Source organism: Arachis stenosperma, chromosome 3 (assembly GCF_014773155.1).
Source record: "Arachis stenosperma cultivar V10309 chromosome 3, arast.V10309.gnm1.PFL2, whole genome shotgun sequence".
Classification (NCBI taxonomy): Eukaryota; Viridiplantae; Streptophyta; class Magnoliopsida; order Fabales; family Fabaceae; genus Arachis; species Arachis stenosperma.
The window spans coordinates 3,970,575-3,994,140 of record NC_080379.1 but is presented as its reverse complement, the minus strand read 5'-3'; the positions used below and the strand labels follow the sequence as shown (position 1 = coordinate 3,994,140).

General features: G+C 34.1%; 4 protein-coding genes across 5 annotated transcripts; 1 reads left to right on the top strand and 3 right to left on the bottom strand.

Moving 5' to 3' along the window:
- Nucleotides 1–4,905: 4,905 nt before the first annotated feature.
- On the bottom strand, nt 4,906–6,684 carry LOC130970819 (allene oxide synthase 3-like). Its single transcript, XM_057897013.1, has one exon. It carries the CDS (start codon nt 6,618–6,620, stop codon nt 5,163–5,165), a length of 1,458 nt encoding a protein of 485 aa, XP_057752996.1. The 5' UTR covers nt 6,621–6,684; the 3' UTR covers nt 4,906–5,162.
- Nucleotides 6,685–12,351: 5,667 nt separating this feature from the next.
- On the top strand, nt 12,352–13,642 carry LOC130965336 (serine/threonine-protein phosphatase 7 long form homolog). The gene is made up of 3 exons (XM_057890104.1): nt 12,352–13,082; nt 13,176–13,257; nt 13,337–13,642. Exons 1-3 carry the CDS (start codon nt 12,352–12,354, stop codon nt 13,640–13,642), a joined length of 1,119 nt encoding a protein of 372 aa, XP_057746087.1.
- A 227-nt stretch (nt 13,643–13,869) lies between these two features.
- On the bottom strand, nt 13,870–15,352 carry LOC130965335 (uncharacterized). Its single transcript, XM_057890103.1, has 2 exons — nt 14,797–15,352; nt 13,870–14,669 (listed from the first exon to the last, which is right to left on the bottom strand). Exons 1-2 carry the CDS (start codon nt 15,350–15,352, stop codon nt 13,870–13,872), a joined length of 1,356 nt encoding a protein of 451 aa, XP_057746086.1.
- A 2,042-nt stretch (nt 15,353–17,394) lies between these two features.
- Nucleotides 17,395–21,061, bottom strand: LOC130967547 (uncharacterized). 2 transcript variants are annotated; one of them, XM_057892448.1, is made up of 9 exons: nt 20,910–21,061; nt 19,937–20,064; nt 19,562–19,736; nt 19,237–19,402; nt 19,091–19,149; nt 18,606–18,724; nt 18,136–18,373; nt 17,820–17,946; nt 17,395–17,646 (listed from the first exon to the last, which is right to left on the bottom strand). In XM_057892448.1, exons 3-9 carry the CDS (start codon nt 19,619–19,621, stop codon nt 17,576–17,578), a joined length of 840 nt encoding a protein of 279 aa, XP_057748431.1. In that variant the 5' UTR covers nt 19,622–19,736; nt 19,937–20,064; nt 20,910–21,061; the 3' UTR covers nt 17,395–17,575. The 2 variants fall into 2 exon arrangements, with proteins under 2 accessions (XP_057748431.1, XP_057748432.1); XM_057892449.1 differs by lacking the exon at nt 19,937–20,064 and having other exon boundaries at nt 20,910–21,048.
- Between the last annotated feature and the right edge of the window lie 2,505 nt (nt 21,062–23,566).

Here is a 23,566-nt window from a genome sequence, read left to right as displayed (position 1 = left end):
CAGATCGCCGAGTTATAGGCCGAGGTTCGGAAGATAGCCGGATGGTCGTCCAAAAGCCAAAACGGCAAGCACAGCGAAGGGGACCCCAAAAACCCTGGTGGGAGCAGCGCACAATCGCGGGAATCAGAACCCCATGAGATCTCCCCACCAAAAGAAAGGCTGGCAATATACAATCATTTGTCAGAAGACATTGTCAAATTCCAAATGCCCTAGAATTTCGTGCTGCCAACCAGTCTCAAATCATACGAGGGATTCGGTGACCCTCATGTCCATGTTAAGAAATTTCAATCTATGATTTTTTTAATGGTGCTTCTGAACCTATTCTTTGCTGAGCATTTCCTACTTTCTTAGATGGTGCTGCATTACTTTGGTTTACTAAGTTGGGTGCAGGTTCAATATCCTCTTTCGAGGAACTGGCGCGTTCTTTCATTGATTACTTTGCCGTGTCAAGGATATATGTGCACGGATCAGACTACCTAAACACCATAAAGCAGGGGCAGCATGAGAGTTTAAAGGATTACATGACATAGTTTGCCAAAGCAACAATGAAAATTTCTGACCTAAACCCAGAGGTCCACCTACATGCCTGAAAAGCAGTCTTAGGCCTGGCAAATTCCAAGAAACAATAGCAATGACCACCAACCACCTCACTATCTTTGACCACGTTAATTGAGGAACCTTCCTTTTCTTTCTTTTTAGCTTTAGACACGAAAGCCTTTAGGTTCGCAGTAGTCATCAGAGTGGGACTTTCTCACCTAGAAAGAAAACAATCCACCATCAAAACAAAACACATTATCAAAACACAAAATTTAACATACAAGCCTAAGATTACCTAAATAATCCTGCATCGCCTCCCTATCTCCTTCAAATTTCAATAAACTAGATATAAATAGCAATTCAAACGACGCCATCACAAACATAAAAAAAATCTAAAACATATTCCTCGCTCGTTACCCTATTTTCACAATCCAATATTTGCTTCGACTTAGAAGACAAAAAAACACAGAACCTTTCGTTTAGCAGTGAATCCAAAAAGAACGAGTAAAACACCTCATCAATCTGTACCTTCACGAAGATTTTCTTGAAGTCTTTAAAAGACTATTTGTACAAGCTAAACCCACTACGACCTAGGTAACTGATTAGATTAACCCAACCCCCTTTGTAAACACCTTTGGCTTGGAACAACAAAAAAAAAAACAACCCCAGTAATGGATAGCATTCAAAGTACTCCATCAAGCATTCAAAAGCCCGGACAAACGCCTACGAATTGGGATACAACTGTGTTGGCGCACAGTTTAACTGAGCCAGCACTCCACACTCAAAATCAGAAAAAGAAAACCTCATACCTAGCTCAGTCAACATGCAAGTACAAACATAAAAATAGGATCAATTTGACCTTCGTTCACACACTTTATCACTATCATCACAAGGTAAAAATTTGACCCCAACCATTCACCATTTCTTACCCACCAAGCCTCATTTAATTGGAAAACCAACTCCACACTATATACTAAAGATAGACATACGAACTTTTACATCACTGTCAACCCACCCGTACGAGTCCCCTTCATCAACCACAACAATCTTCTTTTTTCTTATTATCCAACAGAAAAAGCAAAAGTGAAAAGTACAAAAAGCAAACTAAACTTTCTTACTCATGATTCATCGTTTAGTAAAATCGTACAACTTCAGAAGACAAACAGTTTTCTACAACAACTAGCAGTTAAAAAGACACTAAAAACATTCTCACCTCCCACTATCCATACGACCCCCACCCCACTAAGAGTAAAACATACCATAGAGGAGCAAAACGCAAAAATGGCCCATGATAGAAAGCCCAAAAAAGAAAAAGAACATGTTGAACTTCGGAGGCTCATACAATATATCCTTCACAAACACTTTTTAAATCCGAGGATATAGAAACTCAATCTGTTCTTAACATGCTAAGCTTAGGGGCTGTGGACCATACCAACATTCTCGGCTTCAGAAACAATAACCGAACACGAATCAAACTACTAGAGAATCCTCGGTAAACCAAAATGACCAAGATTCTCGCACCACTAAAGCTCGGATTCAAATTCATAATATTCAACCTCCTTAATATAAAAATTCGAACACTATCCCTGCAATCAGTTACAAATACTAACCATACTCTCTATATAATATAGTGAACTAATCTCACAAAATACACAACAAAATACCGTGAATACTATCTGTTTTGGAAAATAGCAATAGTCTCACCATAATAACATATTATTTCATTTTTCTCTTTATAAAAAAATTATTAACTTGAACATTAGAGTCTTTCTTGTAGATTTCATACCAGAGTCCGAATTTTAAAGATAAATCTTCTCAAATTACAAAAACTTACGAAACAATGTGTCACCAAACTATAGTACCAAAGAATATCCTTTGATATAACAAGACCCTTTGCCAATTTTAATACCATGTATATATACATACATATTCTCTAAACAAATTAAACAAATCAACTATTGACTCGTCGCATTCTTTTCTTTGCCGTGTGAAATGAACCGATCGATGATCGTTTAACCTTTGATCAAGTCGACAGAATTAACTATACAATGCTACAGGTGTTAGTATTCTTAATTCTTTCGAGAAAGAAATTAATCCACAAATATGAGATTTCTCAATATATAGTGCTTATAGCTTCATTCATAAATCGAACATTTTAATTATTTAGTTATTTAACAAAGAAATTGTTCCTTTTCCCCATTTGAAGACACAAACATACACGCGAATAAGGCGTGTGATAATGTCCCGATGACATATGCTAAAATGTGAACGCATGGAAAAAACATATATATTATGCATGATAATAATTTATTTCGAAAATAATTTGCTTGCTATTTACATATATTAATTTTAGGGATGGCTAGTGGGCCAACTGCATCATCAGATAGACAGTGTATTAAGCAAACTTTTTATATATGACACTCAACATTATTTTAATATGACCCAACTTTTTAGCGAGTTAAGCGAGTCAATATTATATTATGGATATGATGAGGGCGACACTTCCTTTTATAAATTGTCAGCTTCACTTAGGCACCGTTTGGTTGATGTCTGTGTATGCCAAAGACAGAGACACGGTGGGACGTATTTTTTGTTTGGCACGTGAGACACAAATTAAGAAAGACACGGTGACACAGAGATACCCACAAAAAACATGTATTTTGTGTCTTTTCAATTTGCTGAGACACTTATTTTTAAGTTGAGACACGAAAAATTTTTACCATTTTATCCCTTCAACCTATTTTTTTTTCTTCAACCATTCTTCGTTTCCTATCTCAGCCTCCATTGTTGTTGCCCGAATTGGGTTTCAATGGTGTCACTTCCATTCTCTCTTTGGCGGCACTGTTTGTCTTCTGTCTTCTCTCTCCTTGCAGGTGGCGTCACCGCAAATAAGAAAGTCTCTCTGCCTCACCCTTTGATCAGCATCAACAACAACTCTGTTAACAACGAAGATGCTCTCCCCCATTCGTATTTTGTTCTTCTTCTCTTCATCTTCTTTTCATTCTTCTCCACTTCTTTCTTTTTTTTTCATTTACTCTGTTGCCTTATTCTACTCTCAGATTCAATTTGTATTTGTTTTAAAAAATTTTTAATAAAATAGTTGAATGTTTGTATTATTCAATTAGAATGTTATTGAAGCATTTTTGTTTATTTTATAAATATTAAATTTCGGATTAAATTTTATTTGTAGTGTTCTTTGCCATGGATGAGGTGATAACTTATTCTGTATTTGGATTGATAGAGATTTGTGTTTGTTATGTTAATTTTTATCAATTTTGGGTAAATTCTTTATGTTTATGAGGTTGATTTTATTTTGGATGAAGAATTACCAAAAATTAGAAAAAATCTGTGTTGGTCTTGAAGATGATGATGCCATGGTAAATTGTGATGATTTTGAAGGGGTATAAAAAGCCAGAAGTGGTGATAGTGATACTGAAATGAATGGGGTAAAATTGACTTTTTAATAAAATTGTGAATGGTGTGTTTTGTCCATGTCTTAATTATCAAACAGAATACAAAATTAATGTCCTTTTGTGTCTATGTACTCTTGTGTATTTGTGTCTATGTCTTCATAATTTTAAGACATAAACCAAACACAACCTTATAACATGCCAGATATGGAGACACTTAGCCGCACTTGTGGCGATCTTCTTAATTACATTATGCGTACATTCTTTTTTTTAAATATAATTAAATATTTTTTAAATATTATTTTATTTTATTTTTAGAAGAAAAAATAAATAAAATTTTTAATTTCTTAAATAACTGATGTATAAAAATAAATATTTAAATTAATTAAATAATAATAATTTTTTATAAAAACGGATCAAAAACTAAAATTTAAAGAATAAGTAGTATTTAAAAAAAAAAGTATAAAAAGACAATGAAAATACTAGACAATATAAATAATAGATATATATCGAATATTCAATTCAATAGGTATGCAGATAATTATTATTAGGTGGAAACTCAGATGCAGTCAACTTCACTTAAAGTTAATACTTGAGAGTCATTAGATAATTTAATTGATTTGACTAAATTTTCATCTAACAATTCTCAAGTATTAACTTCACGTGAAGTCAACTGCAACTAAGTTTTTACCTTAATTATATTATTACACAACAAAAATGGCATATCAGAGGTATGTATCCTACAACGTATAATGTATACGTAACCAAGGACGGAGTCACGGAATTTCTTTAGGGCAGAGGGGGACAACCACTCCCCACAAAATATACATATTTAGAGAAAATCTAGGTTATTAAAATCAAACACAGAAGAAAATACCAGGAAAAAACTTCAAAATCGAAAAAAGGATAATTAAAAAAAAAGTTACATATAGATATATATATCGCACATTTACACCAATTTACGTACAAACAACATGTCCATGCAACGAGATATATAACGTATATTTACACAGTGACTCGCATAAGACAAATTTGTGCTTCTTTTCTTCTTAAATTCCTCGCTACCTAAAACCTTTTCACAAGGAAAAAACAAGAAAAGTATTGTCGTAGGTGATGTTTTATTCATTTTGAAAACAACTTAGAATAATACTAAGGATAAGAAGGTTTTTAGGTAAGGTGGGTTGTCACATCTTGTATTATAACAATAACAAGTACTTAAAAATTGGAGCACTTGGTTAAGGACTTGATGGTAACTGTGGGACCCAAAACAAGTGGCTTCCAATCGAATGCAAACGTGTCATAACGCAAGAAGAACTCCACCAAGTACACCCTACACAGCAGCACCACAAGATTCTTCGCCGGACACTGCTTGTTATCCGCTGTGGGCTCGTCCACCTCACGCCCATTAGACCAGAACACGTGTCTCAACAGCCTCTCTCCATCTCCAATAAACCTATGGCCCACAAACTCTTCGGGATTCTCAAAGATCTTCGGGTCCTTCGTAGCGAACGGCTGATATCCAAAGATCATCTCCCCTTTCTTGATCTCGTAGGCCGCATCGTGGCTCTGCACCACCAGATCCTCCCTCGCTTTGGCGTACTGGTACGGCACAGCAGGCTCTATCCTGAGTACTTCGTACACCACTGATCTGGTCAAAGTCATCTTATCCAACGCTCCAAGACTTACTACCCCGCCTTCGTCCCTAACAACGGTCCTGATTTCATCAGCGAGTTGCTTGTGTAAACCCTCCCCTGCCAAACCTATCCACTTGATTAGGATCGGAAACTGGTTCGATAAACCACCGAAAGCGTTGAACCCTAACATGAAAACAAGGTTGTGGCATGCTTCGTCTCTTTTAATTCCTAATTTCTCTGCTTCGTCCAGCACCGCAGTCCCCGCCGTCGATACTCCTTCGTAGAGCTTGTTGTAGCTACCTTTTACGGCCCATGCCGGAAACGGCACCGTTCGGATCAGTACATCTTCGACGTAGTTGAAGATTTTCGGCAACCCTAGCGTTGCGAGAGGAGCGAGCTGAGCTCCGAGCCAAGTCTCCACGAGCTTCGGACCTTCGCTTCCGATGACGGTGGTGTTTGGATCCTTGTCAGTGAGGAGACGGAAGATGAAAGTGAAGGCGGCGGCGCCGATGGAGGTGTTGTAGCTGGCTTCTTTGGACTTTCCGGCGAGGCTTTCTTCCATGTTATTGAAATGATCGGTGAGAAGGCTTCGGAAGAGAGGGAGGAAGATGTTGTGTTTGGAGGAGAGAATATGGAGAAAGAAGGATTTGAGGAGAGAGTGTTCGGGTTCAGTAGTATCTTGGAAGGCGCAGGTGCGGTAGCCGCCGGTGAAGGCGGTAGAAGGCATGAAAGTGCCGTCAAGGACGTCGCGCTTGTCGACCTTAGAGTTGTCGAAAAGGATGGGGAAAGAGGCGGCGTCGAGGAGAGCGATGACCTTAGGGTCATGAGCAATGAAGGGACCAGGCGGCATGTTGGTTCTGATGACGGTGGAGTTGTACTTTTGGATCCTGGTGGCGAAGAATTCGTCGCGGCCTTGTTTGTAGAAGTAGTCGTGGCGGTCGTGTAAGGGGCCCAAGAACGGGAGGCCGTAGCTTCCCGGAATGGGCTTCAGCGGAAGATTATTATTATTATTATTATTGTTAGGGGCGGAGGATGCCATTGTTGTGTGATAAGTGTGAGAGTGAATGTGTTTCTGTTGGAGCACTTGCTTGTATTTGCTGCTGATGCTTCCAAACACCATAAATAATGGGGGAGGAACTGCTTGGCACAATCAAATTAAATTAATATAAATACTGTTACATATTTAAGATTTTTTACGAATAAAATTTCACTAATTCAAATAATAAAATTTAAAATAACACTAATTATAATTAATTTTTATTATATTAAACTAATTTAATTAATAAATAAATTTAAATGTGTAGTATTATTCAATTAATATTATAACAAAAGTATGTTAAGTATCATGTAATAACCAGCACTTACTACGTGTGGCAACTTGTTTTATTTATCACTTATATAAAAAATGATGGTTATATTATTCTCGTTGGCATATAATTGGTCAATTTTGCGTAAGTGAAGCTACTCAGTTGTATAAGCATTTTATGTTTAATATATGTTCAGAATTCAGAATTTATATAAGGAATTAGTGTATGTAATATAAAAGGTTTTTTTTACACATCCAAAATTACAAAATTTGTGAAAATAAACTCTAAATTACAAAAAAATATTCAATTAAATTTCATCTCAATATTTAAAAAAAAATCTTCTTATCTTGTATTCTTTCTGTATAACTTTTTTATCTAAAGATTTCACAGGAAAAAATAAAGTTACACTTTTTAATTAAAAAAATCATCAAAGCAAAAATTTGAAAATTTTTCCTTGGCACGTATAGATTATCTTAATTTAACTAACCCCAAACCAAAATAGTTTAACTACTGAAAAAGCACTAAAAGCTAAGCTAATAGATGAAGTAATATGTATACTAGTTAATTAATTAATTTCTTATTTTAGTTTATTAAATTACTCTGCTATTTTAGTTCATAACAACAATAAATAAATTTTGTGATCAATAAATTTAATCTAATAAAATATATAAATTTAATTATAATTTTAGTCTTTATTATTTTATTTTTATCTTATCTTTAGTTATTCTTATCTTATCTTTATTTATTTTTATCTTTTATAAAATAATATTATATATATATATTTAATTTTATTTTCATAATATACAATACACTTTAATATAATTTAATTAATTAACAATTAATAAAAAAATTTCATATTTTATTTTCTTATTCCTTCACAATTTTATCATAATAAATAACACTCATTCTACTTTGAAGGACGATAGTTAAAGTCTTGAGACCCCAAAGATTACTGCTCAACATTCTAAATCTGACTAGACTGTCGAATATTTGAAATATCTTATAATTTCGTCAATCCCAAGTCAAAGAAATCCATAAAAAAATAGACGCATATAAAATTATGTATAAACTAAAAAGATAAAATCTTTCATTAAACGAAAAAAGAAAGAAAGGGTTATTGGAGACAAATAACTCTACTAATATAGAAAACGGGAAGGAGGCGGTGGCACTTTTTTGAGATGGGAGCTGCGGGAAAGAGGCAGAGAGGTGGCACTCTAAAATTATTTTTTTATTAATATGTGCGTGCCAATTATATTTTTAACCAAGAACAATAACTAAGTCATCCTGCACTTTTTTTCATATGTATGCAGTAGTGTATAATACAAAATTTTTTAAAAGATCACATATCTAAAATATTAATTTATCTAATAGAATAAATATTCTTTTGTCTTTTAAGATTTAAGATTAAAATTAAGTTTATTTTTAACATTATTTTTTATTTAAAATTATTCCAAACGTTTTATTTAGTATTAAATTATTTTTTAATAAAATTTTTAATTTTATTATCAAATTATCTTTATTTTAATAAAAAATCATAAAATAAAAAAAAATAATAGAAAGAGGAGAAAAAGAAGAAGTGAAAGGAAAAGGGAGAAAAGAAAGGGAAAGATGAGGGAAAAAAAGAAGAGAGAGAATTAGGAGATAGCGCCGGCGAAGCTTGGAATTATAGTTGCCGTCGAGAATTAGAACCAGAGAGAGAGAGAACTCGCAAGGGAGAGAAGAAACACGAGTCAGGAAGTCACGCTCTGCCACTACTGCCGCTGCTACCAACTTTGTCGCCACTTCGCGTCCTCGCCGCTGCACTTCGCCGATTCGGCTTCACCTTATGCTTCTGTTTCTGCATCTGCTTCTTCTTCTTATGTGTTTGTGTTTGTTTTTGTTTTTGCTTTGTTTTTGCTTCTGATTTTGATTTATTATTTTTTTTAATTTTATTATTGTTGTATGTTGATTTTGTTGTTGAATTTGATGTTAGTTTCTAAGTTTGAATAATATGTTATTGTTGGTGTTCTTGAATCTGATTATTGGTATTTGGTGGGAGTAAGGGAGGTAATGGTGGTAATAAAGGTGGTCGTAAAAAGTCAAAATAAATGACGATTTTAAATCCAAAATAACATTAAGAACAAATTTAATTTTGATCATAAATTTTAAAGACCAAAATAACACTTAACCCTTTATCCAACTAACAAAATATACTGTATTGTTATATATAAAAAATTCTTTGCTATATCAATAAATTTTTTTGATATTCACAAAATTTTGTATGCTATGACAATAAAAAATCCAAAAAAAGGAAAAAGCATCTATATATTGGATGAGTATAATTTTTGTTAAATTTAGATTAATTTAATTAAATTTTATTATCAAAAATATTTATAAAATAACATCAGCGTCTAATTTAGCTTGTATATATAAACATTAATAATAAAATATCAAATGTTTAATGTGTTAATTATTTACTGTTAGCAAAAAATATTAATATTTTAAAAATTTCTATTTTATATGATTTTTAAAAAGAAATTATCTAGAGCGTCTACTGCTCACACAGATAATTGATGTCGATTATGACAATATTATGGTAAATTATACTAACTGTATAATAAAAATTAATTATTAATTAATTACTGCATATAAGAATATATATTTAATATTTTAATTTTTTTAACTATGTTATTTCAAATTAAAGAAGTTTTGATGTAGTACCTAAAAATTAATGTACATAAAATATTTTTTAATTATAATAAAGTTTTACATGAACGTTGGTTATGTCGACAAACGTAAATCTCAAAGTCGTTAAAAGTAAACTATTAATTAACAAGATGAAAATTCAGGTGCAGTTGATTTTACGTGAAATTGATAACTGAGAGTCGTTAGATAATTTAACTGACTTGACTAAATTTTCATCTAATAACTCTCAACTATTAACTTTACGTAAAGTCGACTGCACTTGAATTTTCACCCATTAAAAATGGTGGTTTGAAGAAAATAAAGTTGCACCATGCAGTGCACGCTATATTTGTGATAAGCATGAAAGAAGCTAGGTGTAATACAAGGGAAAGTAACCAAGATTAAGAAAAGGAAAACTCAGCAATTTTTGGATCTATTAAATTTATGAAGATTTAATTTAGAGCAACAGAGACGTAATGCTTTTTCGTGATGAAAATTCACCCACACAACACAAGTGCAGGTTTAATTAGAGGAATTCTTGTTTACGCTAATTATTGTCTTCTATATTAATATTATAATATTATTATTATTTTTAATTTAAATTTTAAAATATTAATAAAATAAAACCTTTAATATTAACTTATAAACTATATATTCTAAATCTTAAATTTTAACTCCTAAAATCTTAAATATTAAATTTAAAATAGCTAACATCAAAATAACGAAATAAATGACATAAAAATAAAATAGAAAAAATATAAGGAGCCAATGAAATATTTATACAATGTGTATAATGGAGGTTTATGAAGTATTAGAGATATAATTATTAATGTTACATTTTTTCATCGGCTGAAATTTTTGAGATGAGTGGTATTATAACATGGTATTAAAGCGCTAGATCCGAAAGGTCGAGTTCGATCCTTGGTGTTATTTTTATGTTTTTTATTTTGATAACTTGAAAGCGTAAATTATGAGAAAATGCCACATGAAAGAATATATAATCATAATATAAACAGTGAAGGTAATACTGATTAAATAAACAACATTAACAGCAAATGAAATAAATTTTAAAATAATGTTACATCGCACATATATAATATAATAAAAGAATACAATGAAATTAATGGGAAATGAAGAATAATGTAAAGCTTTAAAAGAGAGAAAATGCCACAGGCAATAGTAGCAAAGAACTTTAATATATATATTATAATAATACGGATAGATAGGTAGATAATTATTTTTGTTACACATTTTTATTACATTAATCGATGTGAACATGCTTTTTAATTAATTAAACAATCTCTTTCTTAATAATGCTGGTTCTGGACATCGCATTTCACATGGTGGGGTCAGGGGTGTTAGGAAATTGTCCAAGAAAATAAATAAATAAATAAATAAAAGTAAAAGAAGAAGAAGCCGAGCGGCAATCAAGTAGTATAGTACAATAATTAGAACGATTAAAAGAATTAAAAATTAATTAGTATAAGATCATTAATCTAATAAGGAAGAGCATCTTTGGCTTCGTGATCCCACGTGTTTAATCTGATTAAACTCCACTAAATTAAATGGGATAATAATGTTGGAAATTATTTTCTATATGGAGGAAGTGTTGGTGAATTGGCCGGATATTGGCCAAGGAGGGAAATTACCGAAGGGTGGAGCTCACCCTCAACACGCCGGGAGCGTGGTGGCTGAGCAGGAGAAACACTTGGCAGCACGCCGGGGGCGTGGTGGCTGAGCAGGAGTGCCACGTTGCAGCACGCCAGGGACGTGGTGGCTGAGGTGGATAGGCAGAGTGGCAGCACGCCGGGGGCGTGGTGACTGAGATGGCAGCACGCCAGGGACGTGGTGAGTCATCACGCCAGGGGCGTGGTACGTCAGGGTTGCAGCGTTGCGCGGAGTCCCGATGCAGCACCACGCGGGGGGCGTGTTGCAGTCCTGCCTGCATGCAGGAGACAGCCCCCCACCCCGGGAAGCAGCGCAATAGTTGCTCCATGTATATATATGCATGCAGTTAAGCTTCTTCTCCTCCCATTCATGAAATATAGCTGAAAGAAAAGAGATACACGGGAGAAGGAGAGAAAGAAGTGAGTTGGGTAATATTAGTGAGGAGGGTAGTAAGTAGTAGTGAATAGTGGTGAGTTAAGTTTATATGTGGAGATAAAAAGAATATTAGTTTGAAGGATTAAAAAAAATGGTACGTAATTATCTAGCGCCTGAAGAACATATTATCAACTTTCTGGATCATCCTATTTACGTAAGTAAATAAATTTTTTTTTGATGTATTTAAATTATTTTATTTTTTATGTATTTTTTTTATGATACATATATATATTTTGGTGTTGAGAATATTATTCTGTATATTTTTAAATATTTTAAGAATATAATAATATTTTTTATAAAATAATAATAATAATAATAATAATAATAATAATAATATATTTAGTAGGTAAATTATATTATACTGTATTGTTATTAAAAAATTTAGTAAGTAAATATTATAATAAATTAAATATGTAAAATGTATAAAAATAATATATATTATAACAGTATGAATTATTATCGTATAGTATAATATATATTTATTATTATTATTTATAATATTATTATGATTAGAATATTATTATATATTATTTTATAATATTATTATGTTATTTATAATATTATTTTTTTTTATAATATATTATTATATTATGTAGAATACATATATATATTATTATATTATTGTTACCGTATAATATATATTATTATAATATTATAAGGATTATTATTTAATTAATGTAACATGTAATTTTGTTAATGCAGCCTAACAGGAATTTGTTGGTGCGTAAACTGGATCCACCACAGACGTGGGATCCGATTGTGGAGAACCACTTACGCGCCACGGGATTCTACCACGTCTCCAGAATTGGAGTCATAAGAGGATTTCACCCCATGTTAGCTGCTCTGGTTGAAAGGTGGAGGCCTGAAACCCATAGCTTTGTATTGCCAATCGGTGAGGTTACAGTGACATTAGAGGACGTTGCTCATATATTCGGGCTACCCATTGATGGAGAGCCTGTCAGTGGATGGACAGATAGTAGCAGCGAGTTTGTTCAAAATCAGAGCATAGCAATATTCGGTCGTGAGCCATCAGTCAGTCATAATGCGAAGTCCTATATAAAGTTGGCTTGGGTTCGACGTATTAGAGATGCAGAGCTGTTGAATACTGAGGAGTCCATCAGGAGATACGTCAGATGTCATATATTCTGTTTGTTAGGGTCGACCCTATTCACGGACAAGTCGACCGCATATGCCCATGCGAAGTATTTACCATTGCTTCGCGATTTCGAGCAGATCCATACTTACAGTTGGGGGTCAGCTTGTCTCGCTCATCTTTACAGAGCACTATGCCGTGCATCACGATATGATACTAAGGAGATGGATGGCCCTCTGAATCTATTGTTTGTTTGGGCATGGGAGCGAATGCCGTGTCTTGCTCCCGTACCGAGACAAACCCTTCCACCCGCCGAGATACCAGTTGCCAGGAGGTAATAAGTCTTATTTTAGTCTTGTGTTATATTCATGATGCATGTTTGACATATGCTGTTTTATTTAAATTTTTTCGATTAATAATGTGTCAGGTGGAGTCATTCGGAACGGACTACAGCGTGGTTATCCAAGACCGTAGAGACATTCAGGCATGACATAGACTACATGGAAGAGGTAAATAGTTATATTTTAGCTGTTCCGTTTTTCAATCCATTATTGTTAGGGTTCTAATATGCCAATAATACTGTGGCAGTTTGAGTGGCGGCCGTATCACGGTTTGATCGTTCTGGACGAGTTATATCCCCATCTTGAGGTGTGTGACATCGTTGCTCCGTTGTTGTCATTCGAGTGTGTCGAGTGGCACCCTGCGGACCGAGTGATGCGTCAGTATGGATATGCACAACCTCCTCCGCGGGCAGTGAGAGATATTCCAGTTGATCAGCATTGCGTCGTTCTACGTGGAGTGCAGCTACATGACTGGACAGTTTTGCATGGGGCATGGATAGAGGAGTGGGCCAACCTGGCATATGCCTCGCCTCGCTCTTCCAACCTCTTATAGTTGATATTGTACTCCTCCACCGTTCTTGAATACCCTATATTGACAACAAGCTTCTGCAAGTGAGGGACTTTGAATGCCCTTAAGAAGTTACTGCCGATGTGTCTTATACAAAACATCCACCATGCTCTTGGAGGTTGCCAGTCACCACCGGAACGATTAACTGCTGCCCGTATTGACTCATGCCGGTCTGATATCATACCCACACCGTCTTTTCTAACAACATACGTTCACAGATTCCTGAGGAAGAAGTGCCACGCATCAGCTGTCTCACCTTCCACCAAGGCAAAGGCGATAGGCACAATGTTCTGGTTCCCATCTTGTGCAACAGCGACTAGAAGTGTACCTTTGTATTTTCCGTATAGGTGTGTGCCGTCAACCTGAACCAGGGGCTTGCAATGCCTGAATGCCCTAATGCATGGATTGAAACTCCAAAATACACGATGAAGTATTTTTACACCTTGTGCCTCCTCGTTCCCGTTGTAGAGTGGTCGTGTTTCTATTTGGACAACTGAACCAGGAATCTTCTGCACCATGACCGAGAGCCACCACGGCAATGCTTGGTAAGATTCCTCCCAATCACCGAAAACGATGGCAACTGACTTCTGCTTTGCCAACCAAGCCTTTCGATAACTGATGGTATAGTTGAACCTTGACTGGACTTCCGCAATTATAGATTTCACCTTGATGGACGGGTCCGTCTCGACCAACGGCCTTATAGCCTCAGCAACTGTATCTGAGTCCAACTTGGAATGATCTTGTGAAATCGTTCCGATGGTGCACATGTGCCTACCGTTGTATCTGCGTATCTCCCAACAACCTTTTCTCCGTATCAAGCTGGCTCGGATAAGCCAGTCACATCCACGCCCGTACATCTTGCATTTTGCATAGAACGTCTGTGGCTCAGACTCAAACACATCATAGTCAACTCCTCTAGATATAGTGAAACTTCTAATTGCTGCAACGACCGACTTTCTAGAGCTGTATTCCATTCCAATTCGGAACTCTCCGTCCTCAGGATCAGGAATACCTACAGAAAGCCGAAATCATCGTTTATTGCACACTCCAAGGTATAAAGTAACAAAAACTTATTTAGTCAACACTGTTTGCATATTCCGGAAACTCGGGGGCATGCATCGCGTTGAGATCCAACTCACACATAAAAGGTGGAACGCCCATCGGTTGACTGCTCGAGGGACGAACCACTACATTCTCCACTGCTGTCTCAACTCCCACATCACCATCCTCATCTTCATCGCCGGCTTCATAAGTGGCTTCGAAGTCCTCTTCGCTGTCACTATTCATACCTTCGTACACTGTAGCTATATCATCATTTACATCTATATCATTTTGGACCGCTACTGCCTCCTCAGCTTCAAACTCAACGTACAACTCAATCTGTGGGTGTCTCATATAAGTCTGCCGGTGAATTTGAAACATATTCTGCATACTCGCTTCATCCGTGATCGGAATGGTATCAAACTGTATTAGGCCACCAAAAACCACAACCGGATTTCGGTACAGAATTCTGCTCACTCTCATTAACGTACCATTCTCCATGCTTTGACATAGGCCGTTCTGCAGCTCCATTAACGTCATCGTGCATGGAACCACAAACGAAAACGAATTTTGTGACACAAACCTCACTCCCGCATGAGTATTACGTATTATCTCACCATTACGATACACCACCAAATTTGCGGTGTCCTCCATTACACCAACTACAGCATCAAAGAATCCTCACAACACACTCAACTCTCACTCATTCAGTATGGAAAACACTATCGAGCTCTACCTTATATAGAGTGGTGAACTTACCACGCCCCCCACGTGGTTCACACTTGGACCAATCACGTTTCGCCACGTCAGCACGCCCCCGGCGTGCTGACGCAGCACGCCCCCCACGTGGTGCAGTCACGGGCCAATCAGATTTCGCCACGTCAGCACGCCCCCTGCGTGCTGACTAAGCACGCCCCCCGCGTGCTGCCTAGGTGGCTCAACCACAGCTTGCCACCTAGCTTCCACGCCCCCTGCGTGCTGTGCATGTCATCTGCCAACATCCATCTCTGTGTAATACACACAGTTGCTCCATATTCTCCCAAATCACCCACATGTTTCCCATATTTAAATTAATCAGCCTAATAATGTCGATTTCTATAATAATAATTGTGATGAACGATAATAGTACATACATGTGGATGGGCATAGTAAAGGTGCTTCAATTAAAAAAGGACAAGAATTGTGACAAATTAATTATGACTTATTTTACATATATTGATTTCTAATGTATAAAAAGATTAAACATGACAATTAATTGAAAATGGAAGGAGTAAGTGATAGTATAACTAAAGAGAGTCTGAACATGAAGATTGTGGCTTGTTTTAGTAATCCATAATTCTATATTAATTATTAAGTGGATTCTATGGTGTCTTTTATTGTTGTGTCTACATTGTTTAATTTGTTTTTATAAGTAAAAAATAAAATATATAAAGTAAAAATAAAATATTTAAAGTTTATTAAATATTATTTCTTTACCTTTTTTAATAATTTAGACACCATAGTATTCACCTAATTATTATCTGTTTGATGGCTGAAAACTTTGATTACTTTGTGTTATTATTTATATATGACAATTCCATTTATTCAAATTGCTGGAAAACAGGTATAATATAACGGCATAGATTTTTCAGGAGAATATTATGATGCACTAAACCATGCATTAAGACAATTGGGTATTATCTTTTTAATCATGATGATTAGTTACCATTCTCCTCATAATTTAATTTAAACTTGAAATTGCTTAAATTATTGATGATACACCGAGTTAAACTTTATTTAGATAGGAAGCGTAATATGGAGCTTAAATGGGTTGGTTTGCAATCTATCTATCTTAGGTTAATTAATGTTATCCTTGATTTGGTTAATCATGTCTCTTGCAGGCAAATTAAAGTTATTCTTTGATGGTTTTCAGCTGCAACTATACTGCTTCGTGCACACAACATAGATTGGTTTTGTGTGACATGCAACCAATCAAAACAGTTGAAACACATTAATTGCTGAGTATTTTTCAAGTGACTGTAAGAATCAATGTTGAATTTATGCATTTTAATTTGGAGGGAGGCAACATGCTCTTTCTTTATTAAGAATAGAAGAGAGGGGATGAGTTTTACCAACTTTGTAGTATAAGGAATTCTAAAATTGTCGTTACTCTTAGTAAGGGACGGATACAAAGAGGGACGAAAAGTGACCTGAGTCCTCCAAAATTTAAAAATGAGATATGTATTTTAATACTTTCATATGTATTATTTTTATTATGTAATAAATGTATATCTCAATTATTTTTTATTTATATTTTTTATTTAATATCATATACTCAAGTCTTTTGTTTTTTTTAAATTAGTTTTTACATATTTATTTCTATATCTATTTTTTTTTTTAAAAATTACTTTTTAATAATATTAAAATATTAACATATTTAACATTATATTATTCTATGAATATTAATAAATTTATTATTATATTTTAATAATCATATTGTATATCTTAAATATTCTTGTAAAAAATACCTATTATGTCTAAATTATTTTTATGTAATAAAAAATATAATAGAAAAAATAATTAAAGAATTAATCTAAAATATAATCCTTTCATATTAAAATTTCTGAATCTACTCCGGCACTTAATTGTATATTCTTACCAAGAAATTATTGTATTTTATTTCATATTCAATTTGGCTAATAAATTTTCAAGCATTGTTATGTATTTTTAAAGGCTGTGTTGAGAATTAACTTCAAATTAATTTGCTTTTCCTACATTAATTGATGAAAAGAACAATAAAACCTCTTACATATAAAAAGTTTAGGTCATCATAATTTTTCTTTTTTTAAGAAAAAAGAAAACCATTGTGATACAAATAACACTAAATCAATGTAGCCTTTAGAACATGGAAACATCTGGGGGTGGTCCATATAGTGTCCTCCAAGAAAGTGGAACTCGCCATTCCTCACCTTCAATTCCTCACACAATTATCCAAGATATTAGTTAGTCCACAATAAAGTGATATGTTAGCATAGGAATTAGGAAGGATTATTTATTATAATTAGCTGGGAAAATAGTGATTAGTGAATTAGTTAGATGAATAATAAAGATTCAGATTAGAAAAAGACAAAGAAAGGCTCACCAGAAGCAGATGTAGGGTGACTTAGCTTTAGAAATTTGCTTACAGCCTCAGCTAACTGAAAAGCATCAGATATGTTGTCCCCTTCTGAGCAGTAACATAGCAAGCATGTCACCTTCAAGCCTTTAGCCTGTTAAAGAAAAACACTCCTTATAATCACATATTCGTTATCCATATCAATGCTTTCTTATGTTTTGCATGATGAGAATGTTGATCTGATTTCCCTTTTTCATTCCTTTGTTGAAATAGTTACATACAAGTTATAAGAGTATCAACAAGTAAAGCTTATCATTGAAGAGAACTGCGCTCCACAAGTTACCTTGAGAAAAGAGAAAAGTGCAGCGAAAGGCAAGCTAGCATAATAGTTTTCTTCTTCTTGTTCATCTTCATCAGAAAGTATATCTTCCCGTGTTACATTTCCTTCAGCTAAATCGCCGAGATATTTCCAGTGCTTTTGAGAGGGATCATATTCCTTTAGTTTCTTCCACCCAAGCTGTTCACAATTTTCATCCGTTCCATCGATATTGGCACTGGAGACATAATACATCTGCAAACCACTAATATAACAACCAATAGTTCTGTCAGATGGAAAAATATACTGCAAATCATCCTATACAAAGCTAGATTCATACATTCTACAAGATTGCCAAAGTGACAAAGGCTATACTCTGAAGTCTTAACTTCTTAAGTTATAATTGGTAGAAAAGTTACATCACAAAAGTGAATGAATTTAATATTGTAATGATAAATAGGTATCAAATATACAATTTCAATATATTCATGTCTCACCTTGACATGTCAACATTTTGCCACATTCTGAAATCTAAGCTGGAAAGAATAACAACATGCTTCTTTCCACTACCAGCAACAAAATCAGCCAAGTTTTTTGCAAACTCTAAGATCCTTCCCTATTCAAATGACTATGTATTTAGTAACAATTCTCCATTCATATTCCATTACTACTAATGTCAAGTCAAGCATTAAGGATAACAAAACTCATCCAACATTGAACATACATTAACAAAAAGGGGGTGAGGGCTAAAATATATAAGCAAAAACAAAATACGATAAAGCTTGAGATTGTCCACATACCAATTTCACTACAGGAAAAACACACACTCACTCTCAGTTTATGAGTGAGGAACAAGTCACATGATAATAAAAAAAATAACTTGACAATAACCTAAAATCAGCATCAAACTCAGGCACGCAATGTTAGATAAAGTAAAGGAAAGGAACAAAACAAATGGTGCCTCAGGCTAATAAAGTGATACCTTAACTATAGGGGACCTCTGTTGGAGGATAGTGAGAGCACTGGAAGAGGACTCATAAGCTGCAAACCCCATTAAAACAAATGATAAGATAATAAATTATACACAACTTACAAAAAAAATGCCAAACATGCAAAGAAAAAGAGCACCTTCAAGAGGAAGGGCAAGAATTCCTTGAGGAAAAGGTCCATAAGCATCATTCCCAACACAGGGCAGAACATAAGGATCATCCAAATACCCAACTCTCTCTGCATCCATTGATGATATCAAAAGGTCTGCAGCTAGCTGCCCCACATTCCCAATCGATAGTGCAGGCTTAAAGGCAGAAAAAACACCAAGTTAATGTTTAGAAAATTAAGATAACCCCATCATTTCACATACAGATATTAACTTAAAGTTAATGCCTTTTTTAGCTAAATAGAAACATTTAGAGACAGTTGTGTGAAAAGCTAAACCCTAGGGAATCATACATACCACAATCAAAGTGGAACAATCTTCATGAAGGTGCTTGCTTTCTTCAGGAACAAACTCCATCTTCTACTTCTACTTCTATGCTAATGTTGAATTTGTCTAATTCCTTTCCGCTTATGATTGTATGCTCAGTAATTTGCTGTGCTCAAAATTCAACTTCTTCTTCTTCCTTTATTTTCTATTTTTGGTCAAAAGAAACTCCAACTTGAAGAAGAGTATTGAAGAAAGGTGACCCAAGAATTCAAAATAGTGAAATACCAAGATCTTAAAAGAGTAAAAAAACAAACGAATTAAGAACCCAAAAATTTGAAGGGATATCCTCCAATACCAAGAATCCTAATTCATTTTAATTTAGATGACCAAATCTAACTATCTTACCTTATCTGATGACTGCAATGACATTCAAAATGTGATTGTCGCCACTTGCCACAGCAGAGGTGAAGCTGTGATAGTTATCAGAACCGAACCGGTAATCGATATGGTCATACGATTGGGTCACCAGATCACTAGTTCAACCGGTGAGTCACATGTTGGGCCAGTTGACCCAGTCACAATTAAATATTAATATAAAATTACAAAAAATAAGCTTAAAATTAAAAATTCAAAATCATGTCTTCACAAACACATTAATAACAAACAAGTATCAATTCTTAAACATAAGTAATGATGCAAAAATAGAAAAATAAACTAGTCACTAGTACAAAATACTTTCTCAATTTAAATGAAGAGAGCAAAACACAACACAATAACTAAATCAAGTCCAAGGAGTGATCTCAAAATCGGCATTTATATCTTCATCAGACAAATTTGGAGTTTGACCAACATTGCCTTCATTTTGATTTGCATCTATATCTTCCATTGCATTGTTACTTGGTCCATCAATAAGTTAACAAACTAACTAAAACTAATTCAACTAATTATACCGAATCAATACTTCCTATGTAAGAATCAAATCTATTCTTACAGCAACAAATTCAGCTCATTGATAATTTTCAACAACAAATTCAACTATGATCATTTTCAGCAACAAAAAATTTAGCTCCAAAGATGATTTATAGCAACAAAAAATTTAGCCAAGTGATTAGTTCAGCAAGACAGCAACAAATTCAAGGTTTAGTGATGATAATGAGCAACAAATTCAACTCAGATGATTTTCATCAACCAACAAACTATCTCAGTGAGATTTTCAGCAACAAATTCAACAAATCCTAGTTTAGTCATGATTTACAGCAACATTTAGATCAGCCAAAAGGCAAATTAATTGATTAGCATTTCAGAAACATCTCAAAATACCGGGAGAAGGGAAACCTGGAAAAGATAGAACAGGGGAAGCGATGATGCAGGGACTCACCAGAAGACGAAGAGCGACGGCGACCCGCCGGCGACGAGGATCCCACGGACGAGACTCGAGTGAGACGACGAAGAAGGCCGCGAGACGCCGGCGATTGTGACTGAGGGAGAGACACGTTCTCGAGTCTGAGGGTGAGGAAAGTTAGGGTTTTTTTGGTGAAGATGAAAACAGAGAATCATCTGTTTTTTTTTTCAGTCGATTATGGGCTTTTTTGTCAAAACACTAATGGGCTTTTATTTCTCATGAGTACATTTGGCCCAATTCATTGTATTGGGGTCAGAAAAGATACATTTTAACCTAAAAACGCTGTCTGTCCAAACCACAAAAGAAAAAGGAAGAAAATACTCATATATTACCCAAAAGTAACTGTCACTACACCCAAAAAAAAAAAAAAAGTAACTGACACTAATATGTTGCCGTTCTTGACTTCTTAATTACAGGTTATTATTATTGTTTGTCATTGCAGATTACTGTTAAGGTTTCTTTTTATATGAACATATTAACGAAGGGTTATTATTATAATTCAGTACAATTTGCTCTAAATAACTAAATGCATAGTAATAAGACTCTAATATCATATTAATAATCATACAAACAAAATCAAAATTGAAAAAGCATTGAAACGAGAGGCTTTACTAAATAATAAAAGTGTTAACTTAACCATCAAGTTAGTCGAGTAGACATGTAGTTAACTCACTTGTTTAATTTGTTTAAGCAAGTATTTAAAAATTCAAATTAAATCTTGTATATATAACGTATTAGAGCACTTAACTTAGTAATGCAGTAGTAGATATAGGGGTGAAGTTAGGTGAAATATTATGAAATATTAGTATTTGGTTTAATTTGGTAAATTGAGAAATATCATAGAAAAAAAATGTTAACTTACTATATATATAGGGAGACACCTGAATATAAAATATAAGTGCAGAATGATAAATATAGATAAAAATTATGTATTTTATATATAAATTTTTATAAATGTGAATACAAATTATTATTATCCAACTCAAAATGATAATATTTACAGGTGTTATAGAACTGGTGTTGTATCTTATTGCAACAGAAATGCACACGTCTTTCTTTTTCAGATTTTTTGCTGCAATTTGCATGAGATTCAGAAAGTTAAACTAAAGGAAGAATGCAAGGCCGTAATTAGCAATGTTTAATTATTATGTAAAAGTATATAACGATAATTCTAGAAACTGCAATTATTGGTTTCAATTTTCTATCCATGCATGCATCGTATATAGTGCACCAGCAATTGACGCGTGCATGCACTAGTGCTATCCATATTAATCACTTGAAATTAACACCTGTCCAACTTAAGAGAAAATTTATCAATTAAATTAATCCAATTACACCTTAATTATTGTATGGCTAAACAAGGTTTAAAATGGTCATAAAACAACGCATGCATAATTATCCCTTATCATGTATTACTATATATTATTAGAGACAATGTTACAAAGAATTGAAATCCTATCATTAACAATGATTATTGATCACAAAAATAGGAGATATTTTTGCGGTGAAAATTCAGGTGCAGTCGACTTCACGTGAAATTGATAGTTGAGAGTCGCTAAATGAAAATTTAGTCAAATCAGTTAAATCATCTAACGACTTTCAACTATCAACTTCACGTAAAGTCGACTATAGCTGAGTTGACACCTATTTTTGCATAACTAGTTGATTGAAAGAGGATAGCATGCATGAACTTCATTCATTACTTAGCATTGGAGACACTGCTACTTTTTTCATATAGGTATGGTGTATATATATGGGACCAAAATTAATTAAAATAAAATAATTAATGAAGTTAAGAAGCAAGCAAGGAAATAAACTAGGCCATCCATGTGTACAGCACTAAGAAGGGTTATTAGTTAGTGGCTCCCATGTTTTGGTTTATTTGGTAAATTGGTATACAACTTTTGAAACCCTACATACTCTTGTCCTGAGATAATACTCAATTTGGTCCCTGAACTTACACGCGAGACTCAATTTAGTCCCTGAAGTTTTAATTGCCTCTATTTAGTCCCCAAACTTTGTGAACATAACTCATGTTAGTCCTTGAAACAATTTTCAACGTACAAATGTTAACGGAACATTGTTGTGACAGCCGGATTCCACGCTAAACTTTGTAAAATAATGTCGATTTCGTTTTGGCACTCAAATAACCCAAAAACAACATCCTAAATGGTGTTTATTAAAATTTTACCTAACAAAATAAGTAATACGATGCTGTTTTTGAGCTACTTAAATGTCAAAACCAAAATTGCATCATTTTACAAGTTTTAACGTGACATGTGATAGTCTACAACAGCGCTCTATTAATGTTTTTATACTAAAAATGTTGTCAGGGACTAATATGAGGCACGTTTATAAACTCCGGGGACTAAATAGAGACAATTGAAACCTCAGGAACTAAATTGAGATTCGCGTGTAAGTTCAGGGACCAAATTGAGTATTATCTCCTCTTGTCCCTCATGATTATTATTACTATTGCCCCACCATTTATTTTGCTCTTGTATGGTCTAATAATGCCAAGTGTATAGCACTAAGGCCTTATTCATCTTTTTTTGGAAATTCTAGATATGCTCCCCACTTTTATTTTATACTCCACTGCTTCAAACTTCGAAAATGATTGCCACATCCAATAA